Source organism: Bolinopsis microptera, chromosome 5, assembly GCF_026151205.1.
Source record: "Bolinopsis microptera isolate Bmic1 chromosome 5, MBARI_Bmic_1.0, whole genome shotgun sequence".
NCBI classification, from domain to species: Eukaryota; Metazoa; Ctenophora; class Tentaculata; order Lobata; family Bolinopsidae; genus Bolinopsis; species Bolinopsis microptera.
This window is the reverse complement of record NC_087076.1, coordinates 11194872-11215294: the sequence shown is the minus strand read 5'-3', so window position 1 is coordinate 11215294 and position 20423 is coordinate 11194872. Positions and strand designations below refer to the sequence as shown.

At 37.4% G+C, this 20423-nt stretch overlaps 2 protein-coding genes across 4 annotated transcripts in view; both read left to right on the top strand.

Annotated features, from left to right (window-relative positions):
- LOC134815659 (myosin-13-like) overlaps nt 1-20423 on the top strand; it is a 54895-nt gene that overhangs the window by 32073 nt on the left and 2399 nt on the right. For 2 of the 3 annotated variants that reach the window (XM_063824212.1, XM_063824214.1), the window contains exons 13-31: nt 2958-3025; nt 3391-3667; nt 3804-3877; nt 6818-6855; nt 7522-7702; nt 13196-13244; nt 14121-14155; nt 14542-14628; nt 14771-14853; nt 15117-15199; nt 15582-15680; nt 16949-17020; nt 17251-17312; nt 17866-18044; nt 18153-18268; nt 18431-18543; nt 18711-18897; nt 19018-19234; nt 20103-20334. In XM_063824212.1, coding sequence (XP_063680282.1) covers nt 2958-3025; nt 3391-3667; nt 3804-3877; nt 6818-6855; nt 7522-7702; nt 13196-13244; nt 14121-14155; nt 14542-14628; nt 14771-14853; nt 15117-15199; nt 15582-15680; nt 16949-17020; nt 17251-17312; nt 17866-18044; nt 18153-18268; nt 18431-18543; nt 18711-18897; nt 19018-19234; nt 20103-20334 — 2252 coding nt within the window. Of the gene's footprint in view, nt 1-2957; nt 3026-3390; nt 3668-3803; nt 3878-6817; nt 6856-7521; nt 7703-9395; nt 10695-13195; nt 13245-14120; nt 14156-14541; nt 14629-14770; nt 14854-15116; nt 15200-15581; nt 15681-16948; nt 17021-17250; nt 17313-17865; nt 18045-18152; nt 18269-18430; nt 18544-18710; nt 18898-19017; nt 19235-20102; nt 20335-20423 lie in introns of those variants that run through there. The other variant, XM_063824215.1, reaches the window with a different exon arrangement.
- Nucleotides 6368-20423, top strand: part of LOC134815658 (DNA-directed RNA polymerase III subunit RPC2-like) — a 101375-nt gene continuing 87319 nt past the window's right edge. The window contains exon 1 of the mRNA XM_063824211.1: nt 6368-6396. The gene's annotated coding sequence lies outside the window, so the exon portion shown is untranslated. The remainder of the gene's footprint in view (nt 6397-20423) is intronic.

Here is a 20423-nt window from a genome sequence, read left to right as displayed (position 1 = left end):
CAATTAACCACAAGCGCTCAGTGATGCACGCCGCCGCCGGACGCCACCGCGCCGGCACATTTTCACACGCCGCCACGCCGATACCTCTCAAGTCGGCGTGGCCTGAAAATTTAAAAAAATTTCAAAGCAGCTACTAGTTCTGAATTAGAAAGAGTATGGAGCCAGTCGGGGTTGATTTTGAACTCTAGGAGATCCAAATTGCATGATTGTCCAACGACAATGTTAAGAATTTGATTTTTTTTAAATATAATTGGGACAATGTGAAGTCATCCCTGAATGTAACTGAGTAAATTGAATAATGTTTCTTTTAACAAAAGGATCAAGACTTTTTTCTTGTTTTAGCCGTTTAATATGAACATTCCTATTTATTGAAACATAACAGGAATTAGGAATTAACAGGAATTAACAAAATTAGGTAATATTACAATAACAGTGATTAGGTCACATTACAATAACATTGATTCCAGGTATTGTAACACTTAAAGTCATTATACTCATGAAAGTACAAATTAGAGTTTTCTGATGGTAGCATTATGGGGCTACTCGCTGCTATGAGGCCACTTCGTTACAATTTTTGTGGGCCTGGAAATTCAAACCTAAATTTTGACAAAATTATGTTCTACGCCGCCGAACGCCGCCACGCCGGGCCATTTTGGGCACGCCGCCGCCGGTTGGCGAAAAATGAACCGGCGTGCATCACTGCAAGCGCTGACCTTTGACCAGCGATAATTTCGGCTAGGAACAATATTTTTCCATGGGATCAAAAGCATCTAATAAATATTACTCCCTTCTATCATAAACGACTAAAAAGTCGATTTTGAGAAAATTTTCATGAAGACCCCCTACCCCCTGAGGCAACCCGGCAGATAACAGCTCCCGTAGTAAGGTGGAAATGAGATTCGAACCAAGAAACTCTCGAATAAAAGGCGGGAGATCTTGCCATGTCGTTTTTACTTACCAATACCAAAATTCTCATTTTGCATTAATTTTGCACGATCAGTTTAGGTCTAATCCCTTGTTCAGATCATTATCTAAGGATCAAAGATCTGCGTTCGAATACCACCACTGAGCAACCTTCTAATCTCAGTTATACCTTGACAATACGAACCATTGCATCGGTCTTACTTTAAGTACTGGGTATATAATTATCGCTCGATACGACAAGATTCCCAGGCATGTACAATTGATCACATAGCAATGATATATAGATATATCAGCATTGTCAAATGAAAATCCTCTGCTTCCATTGTCGTACCAAACAATAAGATGGGCTCTGTGATTCGGGTTGGCACCCACAATCATAGCTCACCAACCTTTTAGTTTGTTACTGCTAAATGTTATTTTGTCTTTAAACCTGTGGGGACCGTCTGGTCATTGTCGCATTAATAGCTACTGGCCGCCATTATAACACATACATTACAATTACTGAGGAGTTAAGAGCAGACTGTGCCCTACAATATAAAGTTATAGTTACCTCATACGATAATATATATGTGATCCAGTGTGCCATTTATTATCGGCGATACAAACTGTGTGCAGCTGTAGGCTCCTGTTATAATCGACCTATCATAGCATGAGAGTGTGAGCGAGTGAGTCGTGCGTGTGGGCGCACTTTTGTGAAAATGATATGTTGGCCCAGGTCCCTGTAGTAGTAGACATCTGGTTCCATCGTGAGCTTTACTAAGACTGGACAGGCTGGAGTATCACTCTATTGTACTGTTGCTACTTCTCCTGTGATACTCTGTGCTGACTGATGGTCGTCACAGGTTTACACTTTGGTGTTAGTTTTACTGCTGTCCCTTTTATTTCACTGTCTTTAGTCTTCAACTTTATGAACGCTATGAAAGTAATAATTTTATTGAGAAAGGGTTTATTGGGTGTTAAGAAAGTGGTAAACAGTTGTTGACGGTTTCTTTGTAGCATGGGGAGTTGCTCTCAAACCCTCTTGATCTATTGTTAGCTATTAATATGCCTATTGTTGTATAATTAGTAAAATTATAATTCTTAGTGTCTGAAATCCAAATACTTCTGTAGACGCCTTGACCACCCTATTATTATGCTTACTGTTTATAATTTTGGAACTTTTTATTAAGAATTTTCAAATTTGCCTACTCGTTTGTAAAGTTCACAGTTTAGAACCCACCCCGTTGGTTTCCAATCGATAAAGTTTGAGGCTTTCTTACATCAGATCAATCTACGTTTGAAACAAACCACGTACCACAAAACGCCAGACAAGCTGCCGCTTGGGAGAGTTTCCATAACGAGTATTGTTGCAATTGCACAGCTTCCACATTGTAAAGTTCGTGATGTATCATGGGTCACTGTCGCTCTAGTTTTTGCGTGTGGGCCGTGGGGCGTGGACAGGCATCTGAAACCTTTGCTTTTGTTTTTTGTCCTTCTTTTTGTTTGTTCGTTGAGTAACAAATTCGTCTACGTAGTCCATTTTTCTTTTTTTTGTTTTGTAAAAAAATTATCGAAATGTTGGCATAACTGTAAAATAATTTCAGAAAAGAAACAACTTCTATTTATGGTATAATAGTTCATTGTTTGGTTCAATAATTGCTTTGGAGTTCATGTTGACTTTTAATCTAGTTAAGATTCTGTTAAGAGGAGATCAATACATCCTGGTGAATCACATGTTTTTTAATAATGGAAATGAGTTTGATCGACGAAGCGGTCTCGAAATGGAAGTCCCTTGTAAGATCAATGAACATGTTCAGTAAACTTTTTATTTTTTGATATTTAGCTCTTTACTTTGCTATACAATCGCCTAAACGATGACGGCAATGATACCATTATCTCTTTATTTATGCTATAGAAATATGATGTTATATTATGAACGTAAATCAAAGTCTGAGGGAAACCATCTTATAAAGATTCAAAAATGAGCAATTTCCTTACTCTTATTCGGTTACAAAAATATGTTGAAAACATTTTTATAAAAAGGTATTTTTCAGTTTCTAAAAAAGGAGAACGAAGTGTTGGATTGCCACGTCAATCAACTTTCTGCAGCCCAACATATGAGGTCAGTTATTCTGCAGTAGTAAGTAGACACTTTCTCTTCTGGAGTTTTAGTGAAAATTAAAATATCGTTTTAATCATTTCCGGTTACCAACCATTAGAAATTAGAATTTATAAATTATAATCTAGAAGGTCCCTTTTATTTAATCTGGTTCCCACAAAGATCAGATCTTAAATGTTGGGCTAGTTCCAATTCACACGGTACTTGAAGTCTACATGTTAATTACTGTATGACGTTTATATAATCAGTTAGATTGACAGGTTCCTAATGGGCTGGCAGCCATCCTTTTCAAGATTTATCCGTTAATAAGACGTCATCTCTGCCGCCTATCAATAACAAAGGATATTGGACTGACAATTTGTTTTCAGGTCGAACGGCGATGACCACTCAGCTGAAGAGGAACTTAAAGAGGATCCTTACCGGCCAGAAGAGTTTGAGGACTTCTCCCAGGAGCAGTTTCTGAGCGAGGAGCAGATTGCAGTGCTCCTAGACGATGAGGGGGAGGGCGGAGAAGGGGAGGTGCTTCTCTACTCCTTCACTTCCCCTCATTCGCTGGATGATTTCAGCAACCTCATCACCTCAACAGCAAAACAGCTGAACAGAGTGCTTCGCAGTCTTCCTCCCACTGTCTCTGCTGAACTTGTGGTTAGCTTAGCTTTTTAGTAATCTGGAGGAATTGTTTTAATTCTTGTCTATTTATTTGTCATTAACATTATTCTCTTGAGTCTTGCTCATACGCTTTTTGTGGGTCTGTTAATAATGAAAACCTTTACTTTTTCAGCCTCGAGCAGAAAGACAGCTCTTCACCGACACATTACATCAGATGACTGCTTCAAAACACCTTTCTGAGATCAAGTTAGTCGATCGTGAAACATTATTGGATTGTAAGACTTGAATAATGTAAGAGGCTAGTTTAGCTGCTAACATAATTGATGTGTAAATATCTATCTATGTTTATTATCTATCTAATATATTATGCGAATTATCGTTTATATTCCGCAAAATGATTAAACCAAGAATAATTGTAAGGTTTTAAGACTTTGACTTGCTACATAAACAATGAGAATTATTAGCTCCGGTAGTCTGGTATTTGATGAGGTTGGTGTAAGTAACCCTAAGCTAAGTAAGGTACAAGCTCGTAAAATGTATGTTAAAGCATATGATAGATTATAGGGTCGTGTAATAAAACCAGGAAAAACATATTCACTAAATAGGTTTGAAAAGTTGCGCGACAGTACCTAGTCAGTGATAGATATCACCAAATGATAAATCCCCGGCCTGAAACTTAAGAATCTATATTTTATGTTCAGCAGGAATGCTGGAATGTTGGTCTTCATTCTAGATTTATCCATCGCCGAATTCGATGAGGGTAACCATGGTGCAACAATGCTCTAGTGATTATCATTGCAACAAGCTTATAATAATATTAATAAATGTATATACAAGGCAACTCCTCAAACAAGTGATCTGAGTTACCATAAAGGGATTACCTTAGCCACCCCGGATATGATACATTAGATATCAGCTGATTATCAGGCTTGTTCCACTAAAATAACACTTACATTGTCGATTCCGTTCAAATATGAGTTTATTCCTGAATTCGAGTGAAATGAACCTATTTGAAACCTGTGTAACAGTCCTCAACCACTAAACATGCTGGTGTAATTAATTAACACAACTGACGTCGCGGGCAGCAAAATAGACACCTCCGCAGAAAGGGAGTGGTCTTTATAGCGAAGGAGCCGACTTCCGTCCTCACCGTTGCGATGTTGGGCCACCTCATATATCCAAACCCAATTACTAATTCCCTACGATATTTTTGCCTTCGGCAATGAGGGGGAAAATACAGATTATATCAGTTTAAATCGTTAGTCTTTCTGATCAATCCTTGAAAGTAGTAATCTGCCATTTTTCCTGGTTTATAGAATATGAGCCTGGTTTTTCTTTGTGCATGCTAATGCATCAGACATCAGTATATTTTATCGATTATTGACCTGGATGTCATGTGGCAGGCTCTTTAGAGATTTCTTATTTTGTGTGGTTCCTAGCATTCTGCAGTAATGTGGCGCTGCAGTGTTTTGCACTGTCCTGCTTGTATAAAGACATTGTCTAGCAGGCGGATCATCCAATTAAAGAATCGGACAAAATCCAGAGTTAATCTTTTGATGCCTACATTGCTGATGGGAACATTCACGATCGCATTTTGACTAAGAGAAATTGTCTCGAGTTCACCTATTTCTCTGGGCAAATTTGAGTTGCTCACAAATTATATAATGGAATCGGACCGATAGAGCAACTTTGAACCTTTAATTGTCTCTCTCCCTCTCTCTCTCTCTCTCTCTCTCTCTCTCCCTCTCTCTCTTTATCCATGCAATACATGACGGTGAACTGTCTTAAAGTATTGAGCGAATGTTGAGTTCAAAGTTGTTGTCTGTATTGTAGCCTCTGAGTATCCTTACATCACGGCGATACCTTGTTGTAATACCTTACTGTAAATACCGGGACATTACGCAACACTTGTGCTCTTCTTGACTAACTGAACATTTATCTGCTCTCAATCCTTCATCAGTGCTTGATCTTTAGTCCTTCAATAGATTATAAGCAATATTGTCAAGTTGTTTTGTTATTATTTTTTTGGAATAACAGATTCTAATGCCTATAAACTCTATCGGTTTAAATATGTTAACACTCGTTTAAATAAATAAAATGCCCAACTCTAAGATACACTGTTCTCTGCTAGAAATATACCATAGTTAGCATTTTCACGTGAAAGACCTTAGTCCTTGCTCAAAAGTCTAGCACTAACTGAAATCATGTTGGAAAGTTCGGGGCTGCCAACTTTCAGAACAATACCACGTGAAAGTAATTGGAAGTAACAAATGTACATACTAGAGGTGGTCTGTGGTTAGCTGTTATCATATATTTTAGAAATAATAATACTTATTATATTTATAACTATAATATAACAATAAAATGTAGTGATGCATCTTAATTTAGCTGAATGAAAGGACCTAAGAGTGGACTCATTACATGACTTTGATCGCCTGCTTTCAATGCGTATACTTCTTCAAGAGAGCTTGATTGAAATTTAATCTCGCAAGTCTGTCCATGCCGAGGTTATGGTGATACAATTAACTAATTATGCGACGATGAGACTTCTCGATCCATAAGTCTATTTAGATTTATAATGCGGATATTGCTTTCGATGTGTTCTAAGCTTTTAAAGATGGACAACGGAACTCATTCGATTAACCTATCACTGTAACATTACGGATATTGTTTATTGATAGTTATAGTTTTAAGTTAGCATCAGGAATTAATATAAACTAATTACAACACTACAAATCTATTACATTTATTGAGAATTATGTAATGTAACGTGGTGGAAATATTTTAAGCGGGCAAATCCTGTCCAAACCCAGGATGCACTACATGAAGAATTTCTTTGTAACTTTGTTTGAAAAGCATTAATAACTGATCATCAAAACATTCCTCCATCTGATATAGTACTGGTCAAACTGGCGGGCTCCTATTCTATGTCATATTTCACGACAGTGATTGAGGCTGATATTATTGACACATCTGTAACAGACGTGAAATTCAGGTGAACTTACACCACGTGGTAATACTGTAAAACTGTGTGTAATGACTAATGACTGAAGATAAGTCATTACCTCTTAGTCTTGCGAGATAAATCAAATAGTCAATTAATTGAAAATCAGTAGCTCAGAATACATTATTAAGTTATTATTCTCATATTATTATTATCACAGATATCATCACCATATTTTTCAGGATAGCACAGCTCGTGGATCTCTTCCGGCGTCTGAAAGGTGAGTTACTATTCAAATTTGTATTTTTTAGTAAAGTCTTTTACTTTAAGTAATGTCTTTAACTAGTTTAAGTCTTTTAAAGATCCAGCACTTTCCTGGTTTTACCTGGCTGTTTTAACAGATTTAAAGGCTTCTTATTCATTACGTAACAGTAAATTACTCTCCATTTGAACGATTATCTGATATCAATGGGATAATTGAACACTTTGAGTTAAGAATAGTAATAATAATAAGAGATAGAACAGAATTTTGTGGTTACGATCAATGCAACTTTAAAATATAACCGGACAAGAATTCAGAAGACAGATTAACATTATAAGCTTTTCTGCTTTAGCTGATATTTCCTGATATAGTTCAATGAAACATCATTTAATTTTAAAGTTAAATCTTGCTGTTGCTAACGAACACAGACTAAGTTATATTTTAAAGTGGAATGTCTTGAAAGTGTAATTTAAATGCTGCTATGCAGCCACTTCAACTTAAACTTGACAAAATAGCCTCAAAATCGCGTTCTGAAAAAGCCCGTCGACGTTATGCCTGGAAGCTAGGTACGCATACAGACATTAATATAATATATATATATATGTTATGATGAATCTCCCTTCATTCTTTCAAATTGAACGCTCGTTTTTAGTTATTCGCATTTAGTATGATACTAATTTTCAGTTGAACACCGGAAGCTGGGTGATGAGCACGTGTGCCTGCGCTCTGACTATGAGAACATACTGGCGGAGTACGAGGAAATGAAGGCAGAGATCGTCAGTATCACCCGCACAAACGCACAGCTCAGAAACGAGGTGGTCACCGTCTACGAGAGTGCTCAATTAACCCCACCCTCCACCCCACAGTAAGTGTTAACACTTTCTAAACTAATTCCTTCGGTGGAATCTTTAGAAATCGGGATAACACGTTAAACAGATAGAATCGAGGCATATAATATGGACATATTATTGCTACTGTTCATATTATAATGTGGAAGTTAGCCATATTGCAGCAGTCGCTGAAAGTGTCGTCAAATTGTCAAAGCAGAAACACCATTTGGGGGTCAAATTTTGGGCACTTAAATTCTTATTTCTTGGTCTATTTTTTTTTTTTTTTATGCTGATTTAAAGGCCATTATGGCATATGATTATGACCCAGTCAACAAAATTTCAGTTTTTTGTCTTTTATGGATTTTGCGGAATGTCGTGTTAAAGTTGATGCCGTGGTGTCAGTAAAATGGTACGGATATAATATATACCTATAGGCTATATATATATCGTCTCGCTTTATATACAGGGTGTTTCAAAAATAATGTCCTGATTTTAAAAAACAATACAATTTTTTATAAAGGAGCAAAATGCCCATTATCGGTTGCCATTAGTTCATAAAGCTTTCAAATTTAATTTGTTAAGCTCATTTGTTCCAGCGATTCAACTTTGTTAATTTTTTTTGGCTCTGTTCCAAAAATTCGAATTTTGAGAATAATGGGGTTCACAAAAGAAACAAAACTCGATATTGTGAAGACTTATTGGATTTGTGGAGGCAATGTGACAAGTGCTAGGCGTTTGCTGCAGAAGAAGGACAATTCTAAATTCAGTAAACTTGCTGATAGGACAATACGACGTCTTGTAAAGAAGCTAGAAACTGATTTTACCCTGATAAAGAACACCCGTAGTCCGTACGGGTAGGCCGAAATCTGCTCTTTCTGAGAAGAATATCAAATAATGAATGAATAAAGTTGGGAATTGAAGTTTCTGAACAGTGTACATGGTTTATGTATAGTAAGATTACAGCAGTCACTGAAAGTGTCGTCAAATTGTCAAACTGATTACGCTAACGCATTACAATGGCCCATAAGTGACTACCCACACGCAACCTCTTAATAACTCACGTTATTCGTCTCCAAATTGCACCAAAATTTCAGAGATTATAGATATGGGTCAAACTTAGATTTCCTGAAAGTTTCGTAAGCCACGCCCAATTACAGTGGGCGTGGTGTGACACTCCCTCTTTTTCACTATTGTCTTCATAAAATGAGAACGCTTTAAGCTAAGAACTCAAAATTTTTTGCACACATTTGGCTTGATAATTGAAAACGTTTCCCAAAGTTTCAAGTTCATTGGTTAAAATATGGCTAAGTTATGACCATTTCAAAACTCATCGGATACGTGATCCGAGCACTAACTCTCCTAGTTCCTACTAAATCTTGGAGAGCATCCACCTACTCTAGTAGAACAGTTACCTACTCTAGTCTCTGAAAACTCCGGAATCACCCGGTGAAGTCTGATCTGACAGTGAAATAGGTCTGGATCTACGGTGAGCCTCTACACTGTGTAAATACAATTCATTAAAACAAGTCAAGTTATAACTTCATCCCCTCTGCTCCATACAAATGCATGATCCACTGACTCTCCCAGTCCCCTGATCCTACTAAATTAGCATTTCGCCCGGTTACTCAGATCTACCTCATGCTCATCGAGTCCTGCTATAATTGTTCTTCGGTTGAATATTCATCACTCTTTCGCACCCTATACACCTTCTCCTAATAGGATAATTCTGTCACTTTGCGTAATTTGGTAGCCAGGTTTGAGCTTTCTCCCTGTCTTACTTGAACGTTTCGTCATGGATACTGTAACTTCGCCAGATCCCAATGATTCTTGTCTCAATACAGAACCTGATCCAGATGTAGGTCCAGAAGCTGTAGCTGTATTGTTGTCAACAGCTGTAGAATCTGTTGGTGGCACAGAGATTTCTTCTGGCTCAGAATTGACTTCTGAAGTCTCGGCTTCTTCAGACACTCAGTGTAACTCCAGAACAGACGGCAATAGTAGCATGGTATCTCAACCGTCTAATGAAGATAATTCTTCGCAGATCTCCAAGCAGTCACCGTCTCTTGACAAACACTCGCATACTCTAGAAGAACAGTCACCTACTATTGAAGAACACTCACCTACTCTAGTAGAACAGTCGCCTACTGTAGAACAACACTCACCTACTGTACTAGAAGAACACTCGCCTACTGTACTAGAAGAACACTCGCCTACTGTAGAACAACACTCACCTACTCTAGTAGAACAGTCACCTACTCTAGTAGAACCGTCACCTACTCTAGTAGAACAGTCACCTACTCTAGTAGAACAGTCACCTACTCTAGAAGAACACTCACCTACTCTAGTAGAACAGTTACCTACTCTAGTAGAAATGTCACCTACTCTAGAAGAACACTCACCTACTCTAGTAGAACAGTCACCTACTCTAGAAGAACACTCACCTACTCTAGTAGAACAGTCACCTACTCTAGAAGAACACTCACCTACTCTAGAAGAACACTCACCTACTCTAGTAGAACAGTCACCTACTCTAGTAGAACAGTCACCTACTGTAGTAGAACAGTCACCTACTCTAGTAGAACAGTCACCTACTCTAGTAGAACAGTCACCTAGTACTCTAGTAGAACAGTCACCTACTCTAGTAGAGCAGTCACCTACTCTAGAAGAACACTCACCTACTGTTGCAGTTGAAGAGCAGGCCCCAGTTTCTGAAAACTCAGAACTAGACTCCGGGTCGGAATCGCCCGGTGAAGTAGGAGCGTGGTCTGACAGTGAAATATCCCGAAGCCTGGATCTAACTTTAAGTCGGCGATCTGAAATGATGATCGGTCAGTCAGAGGGCTCAGAAAATTCTAAAGTCGATGATGAGAACGGTGGCAAAGAGTCGTCTGAAGCTGAGGAACTCACAGAATGTGCGGGTTCCACTTCCAGTATTGATTCGTTTGAAAGTGTAAAATCTGGTCTCCCGAATGAAGACGTTCCTTTGGAGTCTCTAGAAGATGACGACGAACAAGTCAAAGAAATACGGTAAGCCTTTACTTTGTATTTACAATTCATTAAAGAGAGTCAATTTATAACCATAGTCCTTAATCCAACACCTCCATAATCGTATCTTGGAGATTTATCTCTATTCAAACACAAGCACTTATTTCCTTGCGTAATCAGTTGGTTGTAGATTCTGTTTCAGCGATCCCTTTCCTTTGAGTACCAAGCCCTCTGTACGTGATCTCCCTGCTTCTAGCGAATAAGCACTGCTTATTAAGCAGGTATCTTGAAGGAGAGGTCGGATGGTAGCTCTCCAATTATACCTTCCCACACCCAGAACCTCGTCAACAAGTTAAGCATCTGTGTAGACTGTAGGCAGCCAATGTTGTGTGTAATGTTACCATAACGACTCTACAGACTAGTCTACTAACTGTCCGTACATTCAGTGTACCACTAATTGGGAGCCCCGCAGATAATTGAGAAGAGCCCGGGGACCACCGTTCAAGGTTCTTCCTGTAATTACAACATTACGCCATTAGGGGCCTGCGTCCCTGCATTGCTGCAAGCTTTTATACTTCCCTCTGTGGCCTGTGTACACTGAATGTACAGCTCCTGTTCGAGCTTGTAGGTGCGGACGTATCTAGCTCCAGTTTTACCTCTTTTATGTTAGCTAAGTTATATTGTGTTTTAGTGTGTGAGTGGTCTGTTGAAGGTGGTTTCTCCTGGTTTCACCGCCCTACGCTATTGAGCCCCATCTCTTTGTTCACGTCTTATTGTTACTTGTGTTGTGCCCTACTGTTGCTTAATATTCGTCTTAGCGAACGTTTTTAAATCTAGCCTTGACTGACGACTCCTTGTCAGGTTCATTGCCTCCTGTCTGAATGTAAATTTAACTAATAATTATGAGTAATATAACTAATAATTACAATACCGATTAGTTGGTAGCTAGAAATATCATGTGACATGTCCCACCATGCTCTCTGATACCACACCATGAACTACCAGGTAGGTACACTGAGTAACACTGTATATTTCACTTTAACACTGTATATTTCACTATAACACTGTATATTTCACTACAACACTGTATATTTCACTTTAACATTGTATATTTCACTATAACACTGTATATTTCACTTTAACATTGTATATTTCACTTTAACACTGTATATTTCACTTTAACACTGTATATTTCACTACAACACTATATATTTCACTTTAACATTGTATATTTCACTATAACACTACGTATATTTCACTACAACACTGTATATTTCACTACAGCACTGTATATTTCACTATAACCTGTTTATTTCACTACAACACTGTATATTTCACTATAACATTGTTTATTTCACTATAACCTGTTTATTTCACTACAATACTGTATATTTCACTATAACCTGTTTATTTCACTACAACACTGTATATTTCACTATAACCTGTATATTTCACTTTAACATTGTATATTTCACTACAACACTGTATATTTCACTATAGCATGTTTATTTCACTGCAAAACTGTATATGTCACTATAGCCTGTTTATTTCACTACAACAATGTATATACATGAGGGCCGAGGGGACCTGGGGCAAAATATCAACGATCACTTAAATACCACACCATGAACTACCAGGTAGGTACACTGAGTAACACTGTATATTTCACTTTAACACTGTATATTTCACTATAACACTGTATATTTCACTACAACACTGTATATTTCACTGTAACATTGTATATTTCACTATAACACTGTATATTTCACTTTAACATTGTATATTTCACTTTAACACTGTATATTTCACTTTAACACTGTATATTTCACTACAACACTATATATTTCACTTTAACATTGTATATTTCACTATAACACTACGTTTATTTCACTACAACACTGTATATTTCACTACAGCACTGTATATTTCACTATAACCTGTTTATTTCACTACAACACTGTATATTTCACTATAACATTGTATATTTCACTATAACCTGTTTATTTCACTACAATACTGTATATTTCACTATAACCTGTTTATTTCACTACAACACTGTATATTTCACTATAACCTGTATATTTCACTTTAACATTGTATATTTCACTACAACACTGTATATTTCAATATAGCATGTTTATTTCACTGCAAAACTGTATATGTCACTATAGCCTGTTTATTTCACTACAACAATGTATATACATGAGGGCCGAGGGGACCTGGGGCAAAATATCAACGATCACTTAAATTTGTGCAATTTAATAAACTTTGTCGCTATGTAATATAATAGATGTGATCTCATGATCTAAGCCTAAATGATTCTCATTTCTTACTATAAAATTACCCTGAAACTTCATCAAATACTCTACGGTTACCTTGACTCGATTTTCACCGTGTAACGCGAATGTATAGTGCTTTATTTCGAGGCAAAATTTCAATTTAGAAAGATTATTAGTATTAAATCCCCGAGTCCAGTGACATTCCAGACATTTTAATTACAAAACTTATAGCCTTTTAAATTGTTTAAAGTGCTTTTTTTTCAGGAGCAGTGCAACCATGCAACGGCGAGACGACACCCTTTTGAAGCAAGAGGTAAATTATCATCCCCCTACTTTTTTATTTCACTTGTTATTTCTTGTGTAATATTGATACTGTTCTATGCCTGTATGCTACCTTAGTTCCCGAAAATTTGGGCGGCCCTCTCGCTCAAATTGTTTACATGATTAAAATTAATCAAAAATAAATTTAATTAGTAGCAAAGTCCAAATCCCCCGCCCAAATTTTTGGTACTCAAATTCAGAGAGCCCAAAGTTTTGGAAACTATAATATAATGAATCTGCAGGGTTGGTATAAGATTGTTCGAGATTTTATCAATGAATACGTCACAGTAAGTGTGGAGTGAATGCACGGTGACAGTGGTTTTTGTTTCCGTGCTAAGCATGTGTAACATTCTTTCGTTTGATCTCATGTTTCGAATAGCATGAATACATTATATATAAGGTAACGTTAAACAATGGCTGAAGATAAAAGTGAGATAATTACTCTGCCAAGCACGGGGTGATATCTAGTACATAAGCCTCTACAAAGAAGACACACGCCTACTCCCGCCGGCCTGCACAATGCAATTCTAATTTTACAGTGAGAATATAAAAACAGAATAATTGAGCTTTATTGTTAGTACACGCCTCTTTCCTTGTGTGTGTTCGGTTGTTCATCGAACTTTAACATGTCGTCCTCTGGTGATCTTTCTAACCGTTCAAGGCTTCCCGATACTCCCGAAAAGAAGACTCTCAAAAAAAGTGGGAAAAAGAAGTCCATGATAGCAGTAGCTGGGCATACTTTTTATGTGGTATGTTCGATCATGTAACTGGTAGCCGGTAGTTGAAATGGGTCGTCTCCTTGTTGTATTTTTTATCGTGTATAGGCAGAGAATGTTTTGTTGGTCGACTCTAAACTATTATTTTTCAGATCGATGATTTGAAAAAGAAGCTAAAAGGAGCCGAGTAAGTTTTTATCAAGTGTTTATTTCGTTTAATCAGAAGTCAAAATCGTGATCATCATTATTTGAAAGAATTTCTTGTAGAAGTCACTCAATAACTCTGGTGGCAGACTCAATAGTTTAGTACGTAAATAATTGAGTAGGCGTAGTCGTAAGTAAAGAATGAGCTTATATAGTCATATATTACGTAAGTACCTGCAGCTACAGGTTGCAACCCTAGACACCACGACCACGGTTAAGTGATAACAGTAACCTAATCATCCTTTACTACGCGGGGATGTAACTTTCTTACTTTAATACCATATTTGGCATTACCTACCAGCCACCGGGAAAACCCGATAAATAAGTTCATTACAATAATCATTTAATTCTACAAATAATTTATAACAGGAAAGCGAATTTAACGCTCACGCTAGCTATCGAAGAGCAGACCAAGCAACGAAATGCTCTTCAAGAAAACATTGATGAACTGCAAAAGTTAGCAATGATTTAGATCTTGAATTTATAATATCTTTATTTCGACGCGATTTTCTAACAATCTGTCTTCAAACTAATCAACCCAAGCAAGCTAGTTAATAATTCATTGAGCGCTTTGTTGTATCATTACTTTTCCTTTTAGTGCATTAAACGCGAGTATAAACACCATTTCACGGATAGAGTACGAAAATAAGACGCTCACGCGAGACAACGAGAAATTGGCAGGTTAATGAATGCTCCTTTTTCTATTTTATGGTTTCCTTCTTTTCAGAATATTGTTCTCTCTAGCATACACCACAGGCCCATATATAAGCTAGTTGAATTTACTGGTAAAATTGTTATTTATGAGAAAGTTTGATGATGCTCATAACTCATTAGCTTTTTGTCACATTTATTCGCACCGGCCTTCCATTAACTTTCCTCCAGACCACGGACTTAAGTAGATGGTATAATATCTATATATGTAAACACTGCACTGTCCACCCTAGAAACGTACACGAGACAACGTGGTGATCTGGATGAGTTGAGAAAAGAGTGGGTAGCAGAAATGGACAGATGTACCACTTTGGAGGTAATTACAGCAGTTTTCTAATGATTTTTTTTTTCAAGGAGTCCTGATCATTGATTTATATCTTGGCTCCTTGTCAATCCCGGTTTACTTAGGTTAGCGGAGTACTACACTGTACAGATATAGCTTTTTTTTTTTATTGAAATCTTTCAATTATTATCATCAGAATTTATTACAATATCAATGTTGTATAGAATTTCTAAAAATGGACTAGAGAAACCAAAAAATGCCTTGACAAGTGTACAGCGATGATAACAATCAGGGGACACCAATACACCCAAATAACCAAACAAAAGGCCTCGAGAGACCTGATGAAAAGTCGAGCAATTACATTGGGCCCCAAAAATTTATTTAAAATACCTGTATAATTATAACTCCATTTCAGAGTGGATACAACTCCCTGAATCAAACTATAGTCGAGAGTATAAGGAGTGTTGTGAAACTTCTAAAACCTGCTATCTCATTCACATCGTTCGACCCATCGGTTAGTGATAGTTCCGATTCATTTCTCAATGTAGATTGTATAAATTAGATATCAATATTACTATTACTATCTGCGTCGGATCAATACAGCAGATAGGATAATGCATTATATATTATACCAGCCAATTTAACAAAGCGTATGCCGATCATGGCCATGCCATGCAGGGTCACAGTACGTCTTGATCGAATATTTGGTTCGGTCTATATATCAGATGGGTGTTGAATATCGTATAGTACATTGTGCCGACCAGGTCTCATAATATGATCAGAAAGGCATGGCCGTAGGCCGTGCCTACGTGAACTTTTTGTTCTCGAGCGAACCACTGCTCTATTCTTTCAACTCACAAGCGTGCTAAATCACTCTGCAGTCTACACTTGAACTTCGAGATGTTTCAAAAAGGGACCCCGACAGTTGAAACCAACCTGAACGGATATATTTTTGAATGCTGCTTCGAATCACCCTAGGTGACATAAGGCTAAAATGCTCTCCTAGAGATTTATTTGCGATCATGACCATATATAAGGAAGTTGGTGTAATTTATCGTTATGGTCAGGGTTTTAGTGTATGCTTAGGGTTGTTTTCAGAGTAGAGGTTTAGGGTTTTGAATAGTCCCTCAGGGCCATCTAGAAAACGTTTTTAAGCAAATCACGTGATAGTCGAGTGTAGTGATTCATCATCATCCTTCAACTCATTTTACGAAACAATTATTTTTTTATAATATTGCTCCCCCAAAATAGCTGTCACTGACGTCAATTAAAAGCCCGCCAGCAGAATTATTCACGGCACTGAAACGTCATTAAGTACTTAAGTGCCTAATTTGAAATATGGCCGGTCCTGTAGCTAATTATATCAGTAGCAACTACGTAAAGTTGGTTAACTCGTTCCCAAGCTGGTTAACTCGTTTCCCGGAAGGAAATTTTACCACTTTCACCAAAATTGGCAAATTATCCGCTACCCAAACTGCTAAGATCGTTATTGGTTATCATATAGAATAAAAGTATCCATTTGTCTTTCTCAAGTTTAACCTTGGTGGAAGCGTTAAATGGCTCGAATTTATTAAAAGGTTTTTTATTAGATGTTATTTTCTTGACCAAGAAATTGTTGGTATATTGAGGCACGCCCAAGTATACGTGACGTTGAGTGCAATATTACCTTTTATAGTTTAAACCATTTATTCTACTTCGAATTCTTCGAGGGTTGGCAATTCTTCGTTTAAAATTACATCTTGAAATTTTTGTGTTGAATATTCAACATCGTTCTATAAACAGGTATGCTTGCCTCTTGAGGACTGGACGACGTTCCTTAATAACGAGTTTCTTGGAGCTACTAAAGTCGTAGAGGTAATTGCTTTTTATTTTCTCTGACAAACGAATAATTTGTAAGTATTTTTGCTAATCTTGTGTGCTGCCTTTCGCTAATCTTCTTAATTCTAATTTAATCTGATGCAGATTCCAGTAGCTCCACATCTCTAATTTAGAACATCTGACAGGAAATAGTTTGGAGGGATAAAAGTAGAAAATCTAATTGCTTGAACTGTCTAAATTCTGATTTCACACAACCCCTTTCTCAGGAAATTCGTCTTAACGGGGGTTCAATAACTACGACAGGGTCTGATGTTATTTTACCTAAAAAGTAAGTCTTATAATTTTTTAGTAACGTGGTGAATAACATATCTAAACCGGCTAATGTGATCTGAGTGATTTATCCTATGTATTTAGCTTGTTTTGTATACCCATTACCCACTGACGTGAATGTATAATGATTGTATTGGTGTATAATGTATATTGTATAACACTGTATTATAATATAAAGGATGAGCGTAAAGTTACCTGGTCCAATCCCATTATAGAGCACATGCTGTAGTTCCGGCTAAAGTTTCGTGTCTTAAGTTGACTGTTACGTAATAATGTGTACTGTTTGCCTTGCCTGTACTAGTTTCTATTTTAGTGTCTGTTTTCTATTGTTTTGTTGTGACTTGTTGCTGTCGAAATGTTTTATTTAGTTGTTTTTGTGGCCTTCAATTATGCCATATTTGATTTGAAGAAGGCTTGAAGATGTCAAGTACCATGTAAGAGAGATATCATTTCCTGCTGGTGAAATCTTGGGTAGTATAACTAGTTTTGAAAAAAGCCCTATAATTAAGAACCTCTACTTCTTACACACTTCACAGTTCACACCTCCACAGGTCTACAGAGGTTCAAACAGACCCAATCACTTTCACTACAGACTCCTCGATGAAAGGTAACTTGGCCCGATCATCCTGCTTTGAAGAAAGCAGATCTTACTCAGACACATCAACAGCTCCTAACGGAGGAGTCAAGGCTGCCCTTCCTGCCGCTAAACCATCTTCTGCAACCACCAACGGTATGAACCATTTGTTATTGTCATCGGATAACTGTCTTATAACTGTTAATATAAACCAATCAGGGTCCTTTTAAAATGTAAACCCTATTTATTAACCCCTCTATTCAGGAGGAGCAGCAGTAGCAGTAGTAGAGGAGCCGGTACAAAGTTCTGATAAGGAAGATATCACCACTGAGTTCCAGTTCACTACCGACGTTGCTGCTCTTAGTAAACGCAGTATAGAGGTTAGAGTAATTCTCTTCGAAGATATTATTCTTCTGAAATGGTATAATTAGAAAACTTGTTATTTTGTTGTTTTATAAGCTACTACTATACTGGCAAGTGATTACCAGTACAATTATACAGATCATATAATACACTTTTAATAAGACAACATCTATCTTCAGGGCGAGTTCCAAGCAATAATATTGTCGTTTGAGAACGATACATTCACTCTCCAGAAACGTCTAACTATGCACGATAGAGCCCTACAGAAAGCTTCTACAAGCTTCAAAACTGAGTACGAGCAGAATACCTCTTTAATTTTTAAGGCGTCTCACTAGTAGTAGTAATCACAGTTCGACAGTAATGCCAAATGCCACTCCGAATGTTAATTTAAAATACGCTTTTGATAGCATGATGATATATCATAGAGCAGTTTAACATTAACGCTGTTATCTTTATCAGAGTGGATAAGATTCAGGAGCTTTTGACCGCTCTAAAAAGTGATTTCCTGCCCGAAGACAAGAAGCGACAAGCAGAAGATTTATCTAGAACCCTGTCCCTGCTTCCAGAAACAGTAGAAACTCTAACTAACTCATCTCTTGCTACTGGCAAATGCCAACAAGAAGAAAAGAATGTTCGACACTTCGAGGTTTGCTATTTAATTCTTGCAACGACCCTTTTTTAATTGAAATCTCTAGATCTTTTGACGGTCAGTTATATATAATATCGATGTCAACCTTAACTCTTTTACCATATTGACATTTCCCAGGTGATGGTTGCGCACAATTTCCACACCAAGAAAGCTCTGACTGGTGCTCTAGCTCTCTGCAATACAAACACTGATCTGGGCATGCCTAAAAAGGATGTGGACAGAGCTGCAGTGCGGAAGAAGACCCTGGCTGTTGCTGCTGCGATGAGGAAAGATGAAGAGAAACAGAAACAGATGCAGGCATCTGAACATAGCAGTGTTTTCTCATCATTCGCAGGTTTGACATTATTTTATATTATTGCTCTCTAAACAACTACATCATCTAAATTCATGGCCAGGGGGCGACACGTGGCTATCAGAGTGATTGAGGGTGTATCGTAGGTTTCGTACAGACCCAGATAAATACATGTACGTGATGGCAGTTCACCGTTAGTGTTGTTCTAAAAATGGTTGAAAACCGCTTAAATTGTATTTTTAAGTGAGATTGCCATTGCTATCAGCAGATAGTGATTCTGATAGGACCCCCACCCCACCAACACCTGAATATATGGAAGATATTGATTATATGGAAAATCTTGATAAAATGGAAACAACTGATTATATGGAAAGGACAGGTAACGTATATCGTGTGGTTTTCATTTTTGTCACTTCAGCCCCAAAATTTTCACTCATACTGTAAAATACTACCAGGATCCAACCAGGTTTGCTGCGACATTGAAGTCGGTACTCTACTTCTATAAATTAACTTTTTTGTTCTTAACTGTCCATTCGATCATCTTACATTTTATTTCGTTATGGGGAATGCAGTGACCAATTTGTCAACATTTTGAAGTGCCCCTAAGTGTATTGATCCAAACACCTTCAACCCCCCTTGCGGCAGAAAGTGGTGGGGGTAGCTTTGCTCTAAAGTTTTATTCGAATAATCCTAAAACAAAAGTCAATATTATTCAAAAAATCAGCGTTCACAACTGGTTACTTTTAGTTTTGTGCCTTCTAGATCTTCCTTCTACTTTAAAACCCTCAATAGATTTACTTCCTTTCTAAAAACAGCTTGAGCACAGAAATCTGTTTGCCCAAAAGGTAAACTAAGATTGGATACCACCACACTAAGATGAAGGGAAATATGAAATAAAAACCCATTTCAGGTGTTGTAAAGAACCTCATGGTAAAGACGCCAGCAGAACCTGACCTTGCGAACAGACGAGCTACGGAGATGATGCAGAGAATGAAGACAGTGGAGACTCTGGGAGCCGACAAGGAGGCGCTCTACAAGGAGGGTTATCGAGGCGGGCTTTCTTCTGGTCTTCATGACACTTTCGATAATATTAAGAAAGAGCAAAGATCGTGTGATGAGGGTGTGGATAGTCTAAATAAAAGGTTAGTAACAAAATGTTGCGTTGTAATTAGAATTATTTTAAATTTACAATATCAAAGTTCAGTCATGTAAGTTTAACTCATCACATCAG